Source organism: Enhydra lutris, unplaced genomic scaffold (assembly GCF_002288905.1).
Source record: "Enhydra lutris kenyoni isolate GAN:26980312 unplaced genomic scaffold, ASM228890v2 scaffoldscaffold2, whole genome shotgun sequence".
Lineage (NCBI taxonomy): Eukaryota > Metazoa > Chordata > Mammalia > Carnivora > Mustelidae > Enhydra > Enhydra lutris.
The window spans coordinates 6281221-6300170 of NW_019154086.1; the positions used below are offsets into that span (position 1 = coordinate 6281221).

At 43.1% G+C, this 18950-nt stretch overlaps 1 protein-coding gene across 1 annotated transcript in view; it reads left to right on the plus strand.

The window, feature by feature from the left end:
* LOC111151624 (lipase H) overlaps positions 1-18950 on the plus strand; it is a 44940-nt gene that overhangs the window by 9672 nt on the left and 16318 nt on the right. The window contains exons 2-5 of the mRNA XM_022509731.1: positions 8844-9211; positions 10516-10624; positions 15720-15821; positions 18176-18265. Of these exons, the coding sequence (XP_022365439.1) occupies positions 8844-9211; positions 10516-10624; positions 15720-15821; positions 18176-18265 (669 nt within the window). The remainder of the gene's footprint in view (positions 1-8843; positions 9212-10515; positions 10625-15719; positions 15822-18175; positions 18266-18950) is intronic.

Genomic DNA, 18950 nt, shown 5'->3' on the forward strand with positions numbered 1-18950 from the left:
TTGTAACATGGTCCAAAAGAAGATAAATTTAATATTTTCTTTTAAAATGTTGTTAATTCTGAGTGGGAAAGAATAAATAACCTCAGGTAGCTTTAAGCAGAGAACATCAGAAATGGAATGCAGAACCCATTTTTGTTTGCGCAGTATTTGCAGGCCTTATAACCTGCAGACATATTTTTACACAGTTCAGTCATAATGGATGTGTCATTTCATACTCTATTTATTTCATAAACATTATATCATTACTACTTGGAGTATCCAGATAGATCACTCTGAATGGCTGAATAATGTGATACATGCTTATTCTTGAAACATTTACTGATGTCAACTCTAAGCCAGGCTCTGTTGTTGGCACTGGATATACACCAGTGTATAAACAGATCAGTTATTTTGGAGTATCAACACCAGCATGGAAAGTTATTTCAGAACAAGAAAAGAACACTTCATGGGTCATGATCCCAGGGTCCTGGGTCCCCCTGCTCAGCGGGAAGCCTGCTTCTCCCTCTCCCACTCCCCCTGCTTGTGTTCTCTTTCTCACTGTCTCCCTCTGTCAAATAAATAAATAAAATCTTAAAAAAAAAGAAAGAAAGAGAGAAAGAAAAGAATGCTTCAGGTGTGTGGTAGGAATAAAGCAAGGCGCATAGAGGGGTCAAAGTTCTTTACAAAGGGATCCAATACAAGAAAGCAGAGTAATACCTATAAATCCTGGGGGAAAGAATATTGTTTGAAGATCAAACTGATGATTTAGGCCTAGAGATTCACTTATGGATATGAATGAACTTAGGAACTATATTCTCCATTAGCTCTTCTTGAAAAGACAGCAAGAGCTCTCACCCAGGGGTGAATGAAAAAGCCTGGGAACAGGATTCACTGGGAGCAATGACTGTGTGCATTATAGCCCTAAAACCACGTAACTGGGGAAATATGAGAACTATGATTCCAGAAGACAGTTTTATATACAGCCCCTTCTCATTATTCATGGTAGTTAATGTGCCATAAAGTCACTGCAAACACTGAATTAGTAAAGACCGAGCAATTGCTCCTAGGGGAAATGGTTTTCCCAGGGTTAGGGTTCCTATAAGCTGCTGGTTAACAATATTTTTGTTGACCAGGGGATAGATAGTCATATTTTATGTGTTTCTGTTTAAAGACACTTTATTTAGGGGCACCTGGGTGGCTCAGTAGGTTGACCGTCTGACTCTTGATCCCGCCTCAGGTGATGATCTCAGGGTGGCGAGACTGAGCCCCACATTGGGCTCCACATTCAGCAGGCAGTCTACTGTCCCACCCCCACCCCCACCCTCTAAAGTAAATAAATAAATATTTTAAAAAATAAGAATAAAGATATTTTAATATGTATCGTTCACGCGTTAACACTGAACTCATGGCCAACAGCACTATAACTCGTGCCTGGAAGAGGCTTATCTGAGGTGCATGTTTTCTCTGGAAGGTCCATCACACCACTTCAGGACCATGCTTGGGGAGCATCTAAAAGGGTGAAACCACCAAGAAAAAGGACAAGAAGCAAAAGACTTGGCAGTAAATAGAATGTGAAAAGGACATTAGTGATGGGAGCTGAAACAAGAAGGCAGAGTATTGCTGTGTTTGACCCCATTTAAGAGTGAGCATGTGGGGCAACCCAATTTTTTTGCCATTCTGCACATGTCCATGGATGACTACAAAAGCACTCCCAAATATTGATTTGGGGGGTACAAATAAATTTTAGTGAGTTGCTGAATTCATAAATAGGAAATCCACAAGTTATGGGGATTGACTATATTTTGACAATAGGAACAAAAAAATGTGAGTTTGTGTGAGTGTGTGTGTGTGCTCTGGAGGAGGGGCCAGGGAGGGTATGAAAGGCGATGTATGTTAACTTTATTGTCTTTCTTGGTAGAAAATGAGGGGCTAGAACAGATGTAATAAATACAATAGAAACAGAGTTTCTGTTGAGACATCCATACACAGAGGCTTAAATATTATTTATTTTTAAACTAAGAAAGGAATCACAAGATGAACTAAAAATAATATGATAACAAAAATTGGGAGACTGACATTGTGTCAGTGAGGAGAAGTACTGGGTGTGCTGACACCCTCATTATTTGTCACAGGATCAGTCAATACTGTCTCAAGGTATTAAAGCAAGGACTGGAACTGAGAGAGGAAGGACAACTGTTCTGGCAAAGGGCAGCAGCAGGAAGCATGGCAAGAGTTAGAAATGCACCTCCCAGACGTCCAAGAATCCTTGCTAGGGGTTCACCTGGGTGGATAACTACATTATTAAGTCCAAGTGCGTCAGCTCGGGAGCTCCCAGAAGCAGTCACCAGTATGGACTGGGACCTGCAAGAGATCTACTGGAGGAACAGTGCAGGAAGGAGGAAGGAGATAGGATGTGGGGATGAGCAGAGAGAGCCTTCACACCACAGTACACATCTGACATCTGGGAAAGTAAGCAGGCAAGGAAGGCTTGCGAAGGGGGAGCTGCAGTGCGGTTGTGCGAATATTTCAGCTGGGCTGATGGGGTATCCCTGAGCCCAAGTTACCTGTTCTGGGAGTCTCCCGGGAGGCCAGAGGAGCCAGCCTGGTCTGGCTAGAGGACCCTCATAGTGCTGGGTCAACCACGGGAAGCAGCCGGGGGGAGCCACAGGTCCGTGGGAACACTGCGGTGTGGCTGGTGACACAGGTGACTTCCCCGTGCTTCCCATGGCAGGTGCCCTTGAAGGCAGATCTGAGGGCGACACATCTGTGGCCTCCACACCAATTACGTCTGTTACACCAATAAACGAGAACTCACCTGTTTTCTTTAAAAGGGCTCCAAGATTGGGCCATAAAATAAAACCCAGCTAGACGCTATATGAAAGACCCCTTAAACCCGAGGGATTCAGAGGTTAAAAAGGATAAAATCACACTAGGAAAATGCTAACAAAAAGAAAGCTAGTTAGAGTCATAATCATTTGATGGGATTCAGGGAAAGGAAGCACATGAAAATGAAAAAGGATATAATACCTGAAACATAAGTCTAGGTAATAAAAGTGAAAAGCTATGAAATCAAAACTTAATAGTTTAGGAACTTGAATTTGTCCCTTTAGCAAAGGTTACCCTTTGCTAAAGGGGTCTTCCATTCTTAGGATTTAGATACGTGCTTTCAAGATGATGGAAGAGAAGAAGATTCTTGATTCCCAGACCAGGGGAAACTCCCTATTTAAATTCTTATTTTATACCATATCCCTTTACACAACATATATCACAAGTTGCAATTTCATACTTATTTGTGTGTTTTATTTCATTAATGCCCGACTCACCCTCTAAAATGCCACCTGATCCAGAACCTAGGGGAGGGTAGACTTACTGAGCGATTGTACGTTTCCTCTGAGAATGAGAGAGAATACATATTAAGCTGTTATAGTATTTTGTACTGAGAGAGAGGAACAAGGAAATTCATTTTTCACTCAGTACTTACAATGGGCTTCTCCAGAGCCCAATGCCATTATAAAAATAAGACGTTAAAATATATATGAAATCAGAGTGTTTCTAGCAAATGAAAATAAAAATCCACTTGCTCTGGGGGCACCTGAGTGGCTCAGTCAGTTAAGTGTCCAACTCTTGATCTCTGCTTAGGTCTGATGTCAAGTTTGAGAGTTCAAGCCCCGCACTGGGCTCTACACTGGACATGGAGCCTACTTTTAAAAAGGAAATAAAAATCCGCTTGTTCTGTTCTTCTTGCCCTTCCGTAACTGTCCATTGTAAGGGGTCCAGTAAAGACTCAGCAAGTCAGAGAGGTTGGTTGAGCCATTCCATAGACATGGAAAGTGGCACATGGGCTCAGAATAACTCTGGCCCAAACTTCATGATTCTAGTCTGAGCCTTCCAATGACCCAGATATGTGACTTTTGACACACTGACATAATATGGCTCAAAATGAACAGACCTAGCAATTAAATAGTCCCCTTCTTCAGAAAGGGATCTCTATCTTCCCCAATATGACCTCATTCATAATTAATCTCTACAGCATTCCTCTCTTGGGCAGGTAGGTGGCAAGTGAAAGATGATGTAATTTCCCCAGGTTGCCTGGTGAGTCAGTTGCACAACTAGGAACAAAGCCCTGTTTTACTGGTGGCTAAGATCAAGAGGCTCAGCCCTACCTCATGACACCTCCTCTTCTGTAAAATGACTAATTCAAGAGTCAGTTATTTGCTCTGGGTCTTGCTCTACAAACACCAGACAAGTTTCAGTCCATGTTCTCCAGGAGCGTGCAATCCATAGGAAGGAAAAAAATGGAAAGGGCCAGGAGGTGGGGAGAATGGTTACGTAGGTGAGTAAGGTCTTCTACTTAATGCACAACATAGTGACTGTAATTATACTGTACTGTATCCTTGAAATTTGCTAAGAGTGTAGATCTTAAATGTTCTTGCCACACACACACACACACACACCACACACACACACGAAAACATGTACTATGTGAGACGATGGGCCTGTTAACCTTATTGTGGAAATCATTTTACAATATACACCTCTATCAAATCATCCTGCTTTACAACTTAAACTTACACAATGTTACTTGTCAGTTATATCTCAATAAAGCTGGGGGAGAAGGGAGGATAGACAGTTGTGAACATGCCTCTCTATCCATGCCAGAGCAAACAGAGGAATATGTGAGTACGGGGCTCAATTTTTAACCAGTTTTTTTCTGGAGTGAGGCATTTCAAAACCTCAATATTTAACCTTCTGTTTGAGCTGCTTCTGCTCATTCTGTTTTGGAACTTTGTTCATTGCTGAGTACCGGACCCTTTGCAGGAAGTTTCAAATAAAAGCATACATGAATGGACCCAGGTTAGTTTTTTAAAAAAGATTTATCTAGTTATATAAGAAAGAAAGAGAACAAGCACAGGGTTGGGGGGAAAGGGAGAGAGAGTCCCAAGCAGACTCTGCACTGAGCACAGGGCTTGATCTCAGAACCCTGAGATCACAACCTGAGCAAAACCAAGAGTCAGACGCTTAACCAAGTGGGCCACCTAGGGGCCCCTGAATGGCCCCAGGTTATTAAGAAAGGGTAGAGATGCCAGGATGAAGTCTGTTCTGAGGCTCAGAATGAGGGGAGAGTTATTCCTGGGTAGATTCACTGAGAATAAAGGCTCTGGGGTGAATGGTTCTTAAATTTCTATTGGAGGAAGATAGAACAGGTGCTCCTCAAGGCCCTCTAGTCTCCTGTTGACCCGCTGCAAGTCAATAGTCTTCTCCTATTCCCTCCCACAACGAGTGGTCATCCATAGGACCTTGCCCCTCTCCCAAATATCCTAAAAGACGATCTCCAGGTCCGCTTGGGTGGCTCAGTGGGGTAAGCCTCTGCCTACGGCTCAGGTCATGGTCTCAGGGTCCTGGGATCGAGCCCTGTGTCGGACTCTGTGCTCAGCGGGGAGCCTGCTTCCCCCTCTCTCTCTGCCTGCCTCTCTGCCTACTTGTGATCTCTCTCTCTCTTTGTCAGATAAATTAAAAAATGAAATATTAAAAAAAAAAAAGGGCCATCTCCAGCTTGCACCTGGGGCTGATTGCTGCTCCACTTCACCTCCGACTCGGCTCTTCTCTCTCAGCCAAATAGGATAGAGGAGAGCATAACATAGTTCCAGGTAATTTTTGTGATTTTAAAAAACCAGTCTTCCCAAACATTGTATTTTGGATCAGCATGCCAGTGTCGATTAGAAGTTTACTTTTAACTTTTGTTTGATTATGTTTTTTTTTTTTTTTAAGATTTATCAGTTGAGAGAACAGACTAGTGAGAACTTGAGTCAGAGTGGGGGAGGAGACAGAGGGAGAGGGAGGACAGAGGACGAGGGAGGGGCAGAGGAGGAGGGAGAAGCAGTCTCCCTGCTGAGCAGAGAAAGTGACTCAGGGCTCAGTCCCAGGATAGCAGGATCATGACCTGAGCTGAAGGCAGAGGCTTAACCCACTGAGCCACCCAGGTGCCCCTTGACTGTGGTTCTTGATCAAGACCTTACATAATGTTGCAGATGTAACACCCTGTTTCAGTATCTAAGGACCCCAAAGCCCTCCTTCCTTCCTAGCCCCTCTTTCACCTTGCATGTTGATCTTTAGTTTATTTCCAACTCCCTGTTGCCTTTCAAATAGAAGACTTCAGCATTCTTACCTATTTTCATTTTCTGATATCAGAATCACAACCTCACTCCCATTTTGCATCTCACTGATATGGCTCTGTCCCCCGTTCTTTCTCCTTTCATTTAAGCGTTTTACTTGGAAATAATTTCAAACTTGCAGAAAAACTACAAGAATTAAAAAAATATATATTCAGAACACCAATAACCCTTTACACGCATTCACCTACTGTTAACATCTGGTGATGCATGCTTTATCATTTGCTGTCATCTGTCTGTCCCAATTTTTTTTTCTGAACCATTTGAGAATAAGTTGGGCATTCATTTAGTAAATACTTAAGCTGTATTTGCTAAGAATTAGGATTTTCTGCTATGTAACCACTGTGGTTATCAACCTCAATTAATATAATGCTGATACCATACTTTTATCTAATTTAGTGTTCATATCCCAATTTTATAAATTGATCCAATAATTTCTTGCATGACATTTTTTCTTCCATTACAGAATCCAATCGATGACCAGATATTGCATGTGTTTATACCATCTCTTCAGTCTTCCTTAATCTAGAAATTTCCACAGCTTTTCTTTGTCCTTTATGACATCGATCTTTTTAAAGAATACAGGTCCCTTTTTATTTTGAATCTTTAAAAAATTTTTTTCATTAAGGATTTTTTGTGGGGGCACCTGGCTGGCTCCATCAGTTGAGCATGTGACTCTTGGTTTTGGCTCAGGTCATGATCTCAGGTCATAGGATGGAGCCTCGCAGTGGGCTCCGTGCTCAGCATGAAGTCTGCTTGAGATTCTTCCCCCCTCTGCTTCTCCTCCTGCTTGTAGTCTCTCCCTCCCTCTCTCTCAAATAAATAAATAAAATCTTAAAAAAAAAAAAAAGCATTTTTTTGGCACCGCAAGCCCCCTTCTCTGCAGCGCGGGCCACGGTTACACCGCACCCAAACCCTACAGTTCTTAAAAAAAAAAAAAAAAAAGGAATATTCCTCATTTTGTGTTTGTTTGATTTTTTTCCCTGGGGTTAGGTTCAGGTTATGCATTCCCCAGCTAGAGCCCCATGTGTCTGTCTGCCCCTCATTGGTAACGTTCAGTTTGATAACCTAGTCAAGGTGTTGTTCTATTTCTCCATTGTATAGTTACTTCTTTCCGCCTACTTACTAATTATCAATCTGTGGGACAGAGTTTAAGACCATACATATATGCTCCTTCTCAAAATAACCACCTCCTCAGTTTAGTGTTCACTAATAACTCTTGCCTAACCAATCTTTATTGTGATGACTGCAAAACGATGAGTTTTACCCCCAGCATTCACTCATTTTCCAGCTGGCATTCAGCACTATACCGCAAGAGTCATCCTTGCTTCCATTGATTTATTTCTTTGCTTGTCTGTTTGTTATGGAATCAGAGATCCCTAATTTTTTCCAAAGGTCCATAAACCATTACCATCCTTAATTATGTAGTGCTCAAATATCCCAGATCTGGACAGTGGAAGTCCTTTCAATCTGGCTTCCTGTGTCCTTCTGACACATCTTTATTTATTTATTTATTTATTTATTTACTTATTTACTTATCTATTTATCTCTTTGGTTTTATTTCTATTTGTTTGTCGGGGGGAATCAGAGAGGGAGAGTGTGCACAAGCAGGGGGAGTGGCAGGCAGAGGGAGAAGCACAAGGAGCCTGATGACGGACCCAATCCCAGGACCCCAGATTATGACCTAAGCCGAAGGCAGACACTGAACCGACTGAGCCACCCAGGCATCCCAAGTTTTTAAATAATCTCTTACTTTCTGCTGTAACAGTATGCTCCAGCCTCAACTTTTGCTTCCACCCTATCCCCAACGTTTCTCCGAAGGCCATCCTTAGAGATTATGCAGCAGGATGAACGCTTGAAGAACGAGGAGAGGGTTCAAGAAGGCACCATGATCAGCTATTTCAGATGCTATCGAAAGGCTCAGGGCAAAGCACATCACTTCTTCCACTGTTGTCCCAGGAAGGTGCTCTAGACAAGGAAAGAGGTGTTTGGACCATGCAGATGCAGTTACTGAGACCTCTACTATGTGCTCTGCTCTGTGAGGGATACACAGATTAAGGACACCCATTCCAAGGAGGTGACCCAGCAAAACAGACACACATGTCCATAAATACCCATAATACACCCCTGTGGGTATTTTCATTGTGCTGTCAATGAGGTACATACAGTGATTTGGGGGAGTTCTGGGATGAAAGATAGTATTTGAAGCTAGAAGGGTTGGAGTAGGTTTCATGGAGGTAACTTTTGGGTTAGATCTTTTTTTTTTTTTTAAAGATTTTATTTATTTATTTGACAGACAGAGATTACAAGTAGGCAGAGAGGCAGTCAGAGAGAGGAGGAAGCAGGCTCCCTGCTGAGCAGAGAGCCTGACGTGGGGCTCGATCCCAGGACCCTGGGATCACAACCTGAGCTGAAAGCAGAGGCTTTAACCCACTGAGCCACCCAGGTGCCCCACTTTTGGGTTAGATCTTGAAGGAGAGTAAGATTTGAAAAAATGTTTTTCCCAATGAAAAGGAAGTCACTACTTACGTGTGCTGAATCAGATATAACTTTGGAGTTTCATTCAACTAGATCCAGTTTCCTGCTGGGTGCTGTGAAGCACAGAAAGAAGGCCAGTGAATGTAGGGCAGCACGTTTGCTTGATGCCCAAGTAAGGAAAGAACCATCATGATGCCATCTAATTTTTATTTTCAGACACAGATGAAACATGTCCTTCATTCACCAGACTGAGCTTCCACAGTGCTGTGGTCGGTACAGGACTGAATGTGAAGTTGATGCTCTACACAAGAAAAAACCAGACCTGTGCACAAGTCATCAACTCCACATTTTTGGGGAACTTGAACGTGACCAAGAAAACCACCTTCATTATCCATGGATTCAGGCCTACAGGCTCTGCTCCAGTTTGGATGGAGGATTTAGTACAGGGTTTGCTTTATGTAGAAGACATGAATGTGGTTGTTGTTGATTGGAATCGAGGAGCTACAACTGTAATATACAACCATGCCTCCAGTAAGACCAGAAAAGTAGCAACAATCTTGAAGGGATTTATCGCCAAGCTGTTGGTAAGAGAGAATTTTCTTATATGATTCAGGGCCAAATTGAAACTAGCCTATTATCTGGATATTTAAAACCAAGAGATATCTGCAGTGAACAGAGGAACTATTTTGAAAACCCAACTAAGCCCCGGGGAAGGTAGAGAGCACAGCTGGAGGGAAGGCCCATAGGTATGGTTGTGCAAGTTGTGCGCTGCACAGGACACCCATCTAAGGGAGCACCATTGTCATGCTATATATTGTAGGTCTATATATTTGTTATGATATTTTCCCCAGCAGTAACAGTTAAGTGTCTTCAAGAGGGATATCTTTTTCTATTTCACATAAAGGTGTCTTATAGGTAAGAGAGGTTCTGTCTAGGGGTTTTCTGGCTTCACTGTGTTAGAGTTTCTACATCTTCTAGAGTTATGCCTTTTTCTAGAAATGCCTAAAATTTACTGACCCAGTTACTGACCTAAAATTTACTGACAAAACGGATAGACGTGATCTGATGAGAGATTTGTGTGTGTGTGTGATTTATATTTTTAGAAGACTCACGAAGATTAAATAAATCTTAAATTTTATTTAGCGATCTATCTCAGGAATTGCCCCCTTTACAAAAAACCAAAACCAAAACCAAAAAACAACCACAAAAAAGTGACTTTATATGAGAACTATCTCAGAGACAATCAGGCCTGGTGGCCACTGTGGCCAGGGGCAGCAGAATTTTCATACAAGCTTCTCACTTAACGCCACAGCCCTGGGAAAGTGAGTAATACTAGCATGACTCACCACGGGCTGTCCCACCCCACTGCAGTGTTGCCCCACCCCCATCCCTTTCTTTCCTTCCTTCCTTCTCTGTCCATGGTGACTTCATTAACTGAGCCAGCATGAAGATAAAGGAGTTCACCAAAATGTTTCCTTGCCCTTCTCCTCAACTTAGAGCTGAAATTTAGAGATGTCTCCTTAATTTAGAGATGCCTCAGCTTGATTTCTAGCAGAAGCATGAATGGAGACACCGTGGCGTAAAGGTTAAGGCCCAGACTCAGAGTTGAACAGACTGGTTTGACTTCTGCTCTGCCCCTTCCCACCTGCCTGATATTGGGCAGGTTACTTTGATTCTGGGCCTCAGTTTCCTCTTCTGTATAATCAGAAGAATGGCATTTACTTTGTGGGGTTGTTGTGACATTTAAGTGAGTTCATAGGTATAAGTTGCTTATAAGAAATATTTTTCCTAAGAACTGTATCCAAAATCAAGTTTAGGAAGTTTCTACAAATGTTGTCAACTCCTTGGCCCCTTCCAATTTATAATGATGGACCTCTTGAAATTCCAGGCACAAGGAACTTCTTTTGATGACATTTATATGATTGGAGTAAGTCTAGGAGCCCACATAGCTGGGTTTGTTGGAAAGATGTACAAAGGACAGCTGGGGAGAATTACAGGTAAGTCTTCTTTGAATGGGTGTGTGTTAGTCAGCCTGGGCTCGGTGTTCACTGAGGGAACATGATACGGGCTGTCCAAGTCCTTGGGTTCAAAGCCAGCTCTTCCAATACTTAACCCCTCTGAGTGTGTGTCCTCTTGTGCAAAGGAGAGACCCTGATAATACTGACTTCAGGTTATTATTTAATAAATATACATAGTAAAATAAAAACACTTGGTAAATTGTATATGCCGTAGAAAAGATTGGTGGTAACTTTCTTTCTCTTCTGGTTAGAAAATACAACTATGGCCTTTGGGGATTTGGCCTGTGCCCTTCAAACAGATAGCCATCTCCCTTTCACTTAATCTGAGATAATCTGAGCCACATACCTAATATGTTTCCATCTCCAGACACAGCTGGAGTCTCATGATAGAAAAATGAGATGGGAATTTTGATAGTGGGTTTTACTCTCTGAATATCAGCTTTCAGGGCAAAGCCAAATGAAAGCTCAGAAACACAGCAGGTGGAACCCCAAACAAAGGCTTTCTTGCTGGGTTCTCTTGCCTGCTGCTCCAGTAACTTTCCACAGCCACAGAGGACAGGCTGAGGGAGGCTTTCTGTTTCAGAGACTCAGGGCTTCTCTCCACGTTCATACCTTTCCCAGAATCCATCTCACACAGAAAGAGCTATTTTCAATCTAGGGAATCTGGAGGGTAGAAGTGAACAGAGGAAGGAGAGATTCAAACCAACTGTATTTGTGAGGTAGACTTTAAGCATTGCAGTCTGAATGTGCTGCTTGACTGGTAGCTCTGAGCAAGTCATTCTCATTTGCTCTCTCTCCGTCTCTGTCTCTGTCTCTCTCTCTCTCTCACACACACACATCACAGGTGTCTCCTCTAGCCCTGCTACTCAAGGTCACAATGTTTTGTTTTTCCTGGTTCTTTTTGTCTCACTTTCACCTCAGCGAAAGTAGCCAAGGTCACCCTCATCTTTTTACCTGTTTCCTAGGGAGGCCAAGCTCTTTTTAAGTTTTTAACATTATTATTTTTATGTTTTAGAAAGCAACATGTCCTTTGTAAAAAGTTTCATTTCCTGGGGCATCTGGGTGGCTCAGTGGGTTAAGCGTCTGCTTTCAGCTCAGGTCATGGTCTCAGGGTCCTGGGATCGAGCCCTGCACAGGGCTCTGCACTCAACAGGTAGTCTGCTTGTCCCTCTTCCCTTCCCTCCACTCGTACTGTCTCTCTCTCTCTTGCTCTCTCTCAAATACATAAATAAAATCTTTAAAAAAAAGTTTCATTTCCCTTATGGGATCAAAGGACAGATAGCCTGAATCCGCTTGTGTCCATTATCTGTTGGGAGCTCTTCTTCTGGTGGGTGGGGCTTTTCCCGGTGGTATGTTAAGAACCGGAACAGCTCTCCCCAGTCTCTTCCCCCCAAATTCCGGATTTGTAGTGTTTGCTGATCTCCATGGTTTGAATATGCTCACCACTGCTGATTTCAAGCTGCCAGCCTGACATGGCCAGCCACAAAGTTTGGGAAGAAATGAATAAAGTCTGCTGTCCAGTACTAGCCCTAGCAGAATCCAGACCACCACTGCCTCATTCTGTCTCACCCCCCATTTCGCTCCTAACAAACCTGTTCCTACCACTACTGTGAATGAGAGTGCAGTTTAACCTGGCTTCTGACCATGGATGGGAATCCCCAAGCCAGCCTGCCTTCCACTCTGGGCCCACATGGCCCTGCTCTGCGGCTGGAACACCGCTAATGGTTCACAGCTCAGTCTTCTGGGGTCCCCTGACTTCCCCACGTTCTTCAGATGCCTCATCCTTTCTGATCCCTGCAGTCAGTCTCAGCTGTCACCCAGAGCAGCTTCGGAGCGAAGCGGTTCTCTTGTCTGCTCACCTCTCACCAACTTTTCGGACTGGCCTCACTGGACTCTGGGTTGGAAATTGGGCCTGTTGCCAAGGACACCGTTCACACCCAACTCCCCCACAGTGGATGGGTCTGCTTGTTAATTAGCTAGACCATAATGGCTGCTTCATTTCCTCCATTTCTCTCCATTCATCTGCCCTTCTTCTCGCTTTTTCTCTCCAGGAACCTCTCCTTGTTTTATTTCTCATTAACTTCTTAATGTCATTGTTTTTCTTTTTTAATTTTAAATAGGCTCCCTGCCCAACGTGGCGCTGGAACTCATGACCGTGAGATTAAGAGTAGCGTGCTCTACTGACTGAGCCAGCCAGGCACCCCCTGTTTCTCGTTTACACAATGAGTGGAGCGTATTTACATTACATTTACATTTACAAATGGTGGAGCGGAAGTGGATTTTAGAATATTCCAAGTACCTACATCACTTGATAAAACATTGCTTTTGCTTCTCAAACTTAAGGGTGTGCCCAAATCCCCTTAGGGGTGCTGGTTACAAGGCCAACTTGCTGAACCAGCACTCTGGGGTCGGGGTCCAGGAGTCCACCATTAAGCAGAAGATGCAAGTGGTCCGAACACCCTACTTTGAGAAATGACCTTGGAGCTATGCTGTCCAGTCCAGTAGCCACTAGCTACATGCAGCCACTGAGCCCTTGAAATGTGACTAATATAGACTGAGATGTTCTATGAGTGGAAGACACACACTGGATTTCAAATACTAGGTTAAAAAGCGATATTAAAAAAATCTCGGGGCGCCTGGGTGGCTCAGTGGGTTAAAGCCTCTGCCTTCAGCTCAGGTCATGATCCCAGGGTCCTGGGATCGAGCCCCACATCGGGCTCTCTGCTCCGTGGGGAGCCTGCTTCCTCCTCTCTCTCTCTGCCTGCCTCTCTGCCTACTTGTGATCTCTGTCTGTCAAATAAATGGATAAAATCTTTAAAAAAAAAATCTCAAATATATTGATTACATGTTAAAACGATAATATTCTGGATATGCCAGGTTAACTAAGTGGGGTTAAATACAGTGTGTCGTTAAATTAATTCTCCTTATTTCTATTTACTTTTTAAATTGGCTTCTAGAAATTTTTAAATGATATATGTAGCTCACATTATACCTTTATGGGACAGCATTGCCTTGGGGAGTTCACAGAGAAGTTGGGGATGGGAAAATGAGGCCCCTGCAACCGCACGCAAAATGTCAGATGTCTGTCTGCAGAGAGGTCTCTGTTGGATGTCTGTCTGTCTGTCTGTCTGGGGAGAGGTCTAAGGCTTTCATCAAATTCTCAGATTGGTTAATGCTGTAATAAAAGTCAATGAGCATCACCTAGACACTTTTCTGATGATCTTTGAGCAATAAAGAAGAGCTCCATTTTCCCATTTTGTTTCTGTTCTGTAATAATCTCAAAATGTTCTGGATTCAGATCCAGGAGTCCTTTAATAAGTCTTCTGAAGTAGCTGTTAATTCTACCTCCATTTTGCAGATTAAAAAACAAAACAAAACAAAACAAACAAACAAAAAACCCTGAGGTTTAGAGAAGTAAAATGACATACTTAAAGTCACATAGCTGGTTGGTGTTGGGTTTGGGGCCCCAAGTCACATCTCTTCTCTTCCAATGGTCTCTGTCCACACAAATTATATAGCTTTTTAAGGGCGCTTTAACTGTGATTTTTGGCTGACATTGTAAGCTGATTATGTGTTATGAATTGTCACCAAGGTGATCATATATCCACGCTTCCTATCCCCATCTCCATTTGTGTGTCCTGATGTAATAATAATCAGTAGCACCCTGATCCATCTCAAAATTGTTCTGGTTTGAACGTGTGTAGTTGGCCGATTTCTCTGCTGCGGATCTGAAGGCTGCTATACACTGGGGCCCTCACTGTTCGTTTCCTTAGACCAGAAGTGCTGCTGTCTTATGGGGGGAAGGGAGAATTCCTCAGCAAACTCTTTCTAAGGTCCTGAGTTTCTCTTGGTGTGTGGAGAATGTCCTGTGGACTTGGGTGTCAGGGTGTTGGTCCATCTCCACCCACATCAGTTTCAGTGGAGAGCCTAGCAAAGCAGAAAAGCTAGAGGGTGGGGATGAGAAAGATAAGAGAGGCTGATCAAGATAGGTCCCGAAGAAGCGAGGGAGTTGGGAGAGGAGAAATAGCAAGATTGAGGCCAGAACCTGGGAAGTCAGGCAAGAATGCCATCTCTTGGATTTTATCTCTAACACCAGGGGATGGAAGATGCCATTTAAAATGACTTTCATAGACTCAGGGCTCTGAGACATCCCTTGGAGTCTTCTTCACTCCAGGTGGGTTTCTAGAAAGCCAGGCCTTTGGGAACCTCTGGTGGTGCGTTGTTGACTGTGTTTTCATTTAAAGCTTTTAGTTTGTGGTTACAACATCACGGGGGCTGCACTCTTGTTTTTCCAGCTGAGGGTTAGGAACGTCCAGCTCACGTGGACCTAAGGCAACAAGTTAGCCCAGGCAGTTGTGAGGTGGGTTAGTTCTACAGGAACTGACACCCACTTTATTTCCCTTGCTGATAGCTGGCCTGACCAGTGAGCTTCACACTTTCCCACCACGCTTGCCAAACCCAGTGTGATGAAACCAAGAGGTCAACAGAGAGAGGTCATTGCGTTGTGAGGCTGCGGCTCTGATGAAGACACTTGATCTCCCTGAGCCTTGCTTCCTGCATCTGTAAAATGGGAATAATAGCTACCCTGCCTCCCACAGGCTTGTGATGTGGGTCATATGAGCTAGTATATAGGAATAAAAATTGACACTGTAAAGGAGTTTTATTAATAACAAGAAGGAAAGGTTGAGGGAGATTTCTGGACCATTTAAGGTGGAATATGCATAAGTATAACATCTGCTTTTCAAAAGTACCCTCAGGCGCTTTTTTCCTGATGAACCGGTTGATCCCCTTGCCCTGGTCCCCCTGGCACTTGCTGCCTTTGAGCCCTGCTAAGGCATAGCCCCTAATGGTGTCTGGATGCCATTCTCAGGGGGCACGGCCAGGGTAGCCATGTCTTCTGTGGGAAAAGGTGATGGGGCTGTGGAAAGGAGCCTGACAAAGCGGGATGGGAATGTGTTTGCCCACCCGAGAGTGCCCTGTCTCCTGTTTGCCAGCCTCCTGCGGAGGGATCAAAAGCCTGGCCGCTTGTGACTCATGGTGTGGGGCTGCCAACCTGACTCGGTTTTCTTTCCAGGTCTCGACCCTGCAGGCCCTTTATACAATGGGAGATCTCCTGAGGACAGATTAGATCCTGGCGACGCACAGTTTGTTGATGTCATCCATTCCGACATTGACGGTAACAGTCCTGTCCTTGTGGGTCTGTGAGCACCCCCCTCCCACACTCCTAAAGAGTCTCCCCCTGAGGGGGTCATCTCAGGGGGGTTTGGCTCAGGTTCCTCCAGATCCCTCTTTTCCTGCAGGTCAGGGTTCCAAACCCACTGAAACACTGAAGGGACACTGGTTTAATGTAGGCATCTGAGATGTCTTGCTGGAGTGGAGGTGCTTTTCCCACCAACGTTTATTATTTATTTATTTATTTATTTATGATTTATTTGACAGAGAAAGACACAGTGAGAGAGGGAACACAAGCAGGGGGAGTGGTAGAGGGAGAAGCAGGCTTCCCGCTGAGCAGGGAGCCTGATGTGGAGCGGATCCCAGGACCCTGGGATCACTACGTGAGCTGAAGGCAGAAGCTGAAGGCAGAAGCCACCCAGGTGTCCCATTTTTTATTTTTCAAGTGGTCATCTTGACCAATCAAGGCTGATTTATTTGTACACCGTGTGGACAAATGTTTCCATATATGCAGCAGGCTTTGGATGCATGATTTCTGGGTTTTTTTGGTTCTTTCTCATTATTTTCTTAAGCTGAAAGATGTGTTCAGGTGTTGTGTCTTTATGGAGAGCGATTTTGAGCCATCTGGAGCACTCCAGCTCTCTCTGGATCTTCTGGCCATTTCTGTCTTTCCTGGTGCTGATATCATGGGGTTGGGTACATGATATGGAGGTTAGGGTGATGTTAAAGATGGCTCTTTATATCCAGACATCTGAGAGAAGAGCCAGAGTAGGAACCTGGGGAGGGCTAAGGGGACAGAGCAGAGTAGTCTTTAATAATAAACCCTCTTTGGGGGCGTCTGGGGGCTCAGAGGGTTAAGCCTCTGCCTTCAGCCTAGGTCATGATTTCAGGGTCCTGGGATCAAGCCCCTTATCAGGCTCTCTGCTCAGTGGGGAGCCTGCATCCCCCTCTCTCTTGCCTGATTCTCTGCCTACTTGTGATATCTCTCTCTCTTTGTGTCAAATACATAAATAAAATCTTTTAAAAAAATAATACATCCTTTTTTTGATACAACAACCTGAAAAACCCTTGATCAGGGGCCCCTGGGTGGCTTAGTCTATTAAGCATCCAACTCTTCATTTTAGCTCAGGTCATGCTCTCAGGGTCAGTGGTTCGAGCCCTGTGTCTGGCTCCACGCTCAGCGCAGGAGCCCTCTCCCTCTGCTCCTCTGCTCCTCCCCACCCCCTTGTGCCCTGTCTCTAAATACATAAATAAATAAAATCTTGGAAGGAAGGAAGGAAGGAAGGAAGGAAGGGAGGGAAGGAGGAAGGAAGGAAGAAAAAGAAATTGCTGTCTTTGCACAAAAAGAAAAACCCTTGATCCCCTGTCACAGGCTGTCTGGTGTGATATTCAGCAACTGCTGGTCTTAAGAGGAAATGTCTCTGTGAAATGGCTGCATTCTTACTATGTAGTTTGCAAAGTATTACCTTCCTAAAGTGCAGTCCCTCAATGCCATTTTAATGCTTGATGGAATAGGTAGTTTATTTTTTTATTCTTGGAGAGAGAGTGAATTTTGAGGAAAGAGAATAAACTTTGCCATCAGGCAGAGGCAGGGCTGAGATCCCAGGTTCTGTCCTCTCCGTGGTATCATTTAGTTCAGTAAGCCCTCTGAACCTCAGTGTCATCATCTGTAGCTCACTTCATCTGAATTTACCAGTGGACACTTTGTAGACATTGTGAAAATGAGAAGAAAGGTGTGTACAGCACCCAGTACCATGCCCACAGACACGTGTAGGTTCTCAGTATACAATAGCTGCTATTATTGCAATGGTGCACTATATGTTTACGTGTACAAATAATCATTTAAGTCAAGTTAAGCACTTTACTGATTATTTTGTGGTTACAGGGTTAAAGAGGATAAGCAGTTATTAAATCAATCTACAATTATTTTGGCCCCCATTTTCTAGGAAAGTCTCCAATTTAAAAAATTTTGTTTCTTACAAAGTAAAAGTTCATTTTTTCTTTTTTCTTATTCATTAAAGACTGACATGAATGCAGTTAAGAGGCCCAGGAAACACCCGCAATTTGAGGGTTCCCGGAATATAAAGAAGAAATGCTATAATTTTATCAGACCTGCTGTGAATGAGTGATCAAAACCCCCTGCCTATAGAGAAAGAATGGAAATAAATTTCATTGCTGTCTTCGTAGTCTCCTAGTTGGAAATCACTGCTTTCTAACTAACTAGCTGGGTAACTTTGGACAAAATATTTAAATAGGTATAACAACAACAACAACACAGTCCCTGCCTATATCCTTCCAGCAAATGAACTATGCAATGTGAAAAGTTCAAAAATAAAAGCACAATATGTTCTTCTCTAGCCCTGGGCTACAAGGAGCCATTAGGAAACATAGACTTCTACCCAAATGGAGGATTGGATCAACCCGGTTGTCCCAAAACGATATTGGGAGGTAAGTGCAGATCCTTCACATCTTGCACAGTAGTGGTTTTAAAAGGCTTATTTAAAAAATCTGATCTTATTCTATGGGTAATAGTTTTTAATAGAAAACAAATAATCTGAGAAGATAGATATAGTATAAGTATAAATTATGTCTTAAAAATTATTACTCAAATACACTACTTAAAAAAAAAAACTATAGCAGCATTATTTACAATAGCCGAGATATGGAAGCAACCCAAGTATCAACCGATAGATGAATGGATAATGAAGATACGGTATATTTATACAATGGTATATTGCTCAGCCATGAAAAGGAATTAATTAAATCATTTGCCACAACATGGATGCATCTAGAAGGTGTTATGCTAAGTGAAATTAGTCAGAGAAAAACAAATACCACATGATTTCACTCATACGTGGAATTTAAGAAATAAAACAAATGAACAAAGAAAAAAGAGACAAAGAGAAAAAAATAAACTCTTAATTATAGAGAACAAACAGAAGGTTACCAGAGAGGAGGTGGGTGGGAGGATGGGTGAAATAGGTGAAGGGGATTAAGAGTACACTTACCATGATGAGTAATGAGTAATCTACAGAATGGCTGAATTGCTATATTGTACACCTGAAACCACTGTATATTATGTATATACTTAGTTTAAAAACTAAATTTTAAAAAGCAAATAACCATAACCATA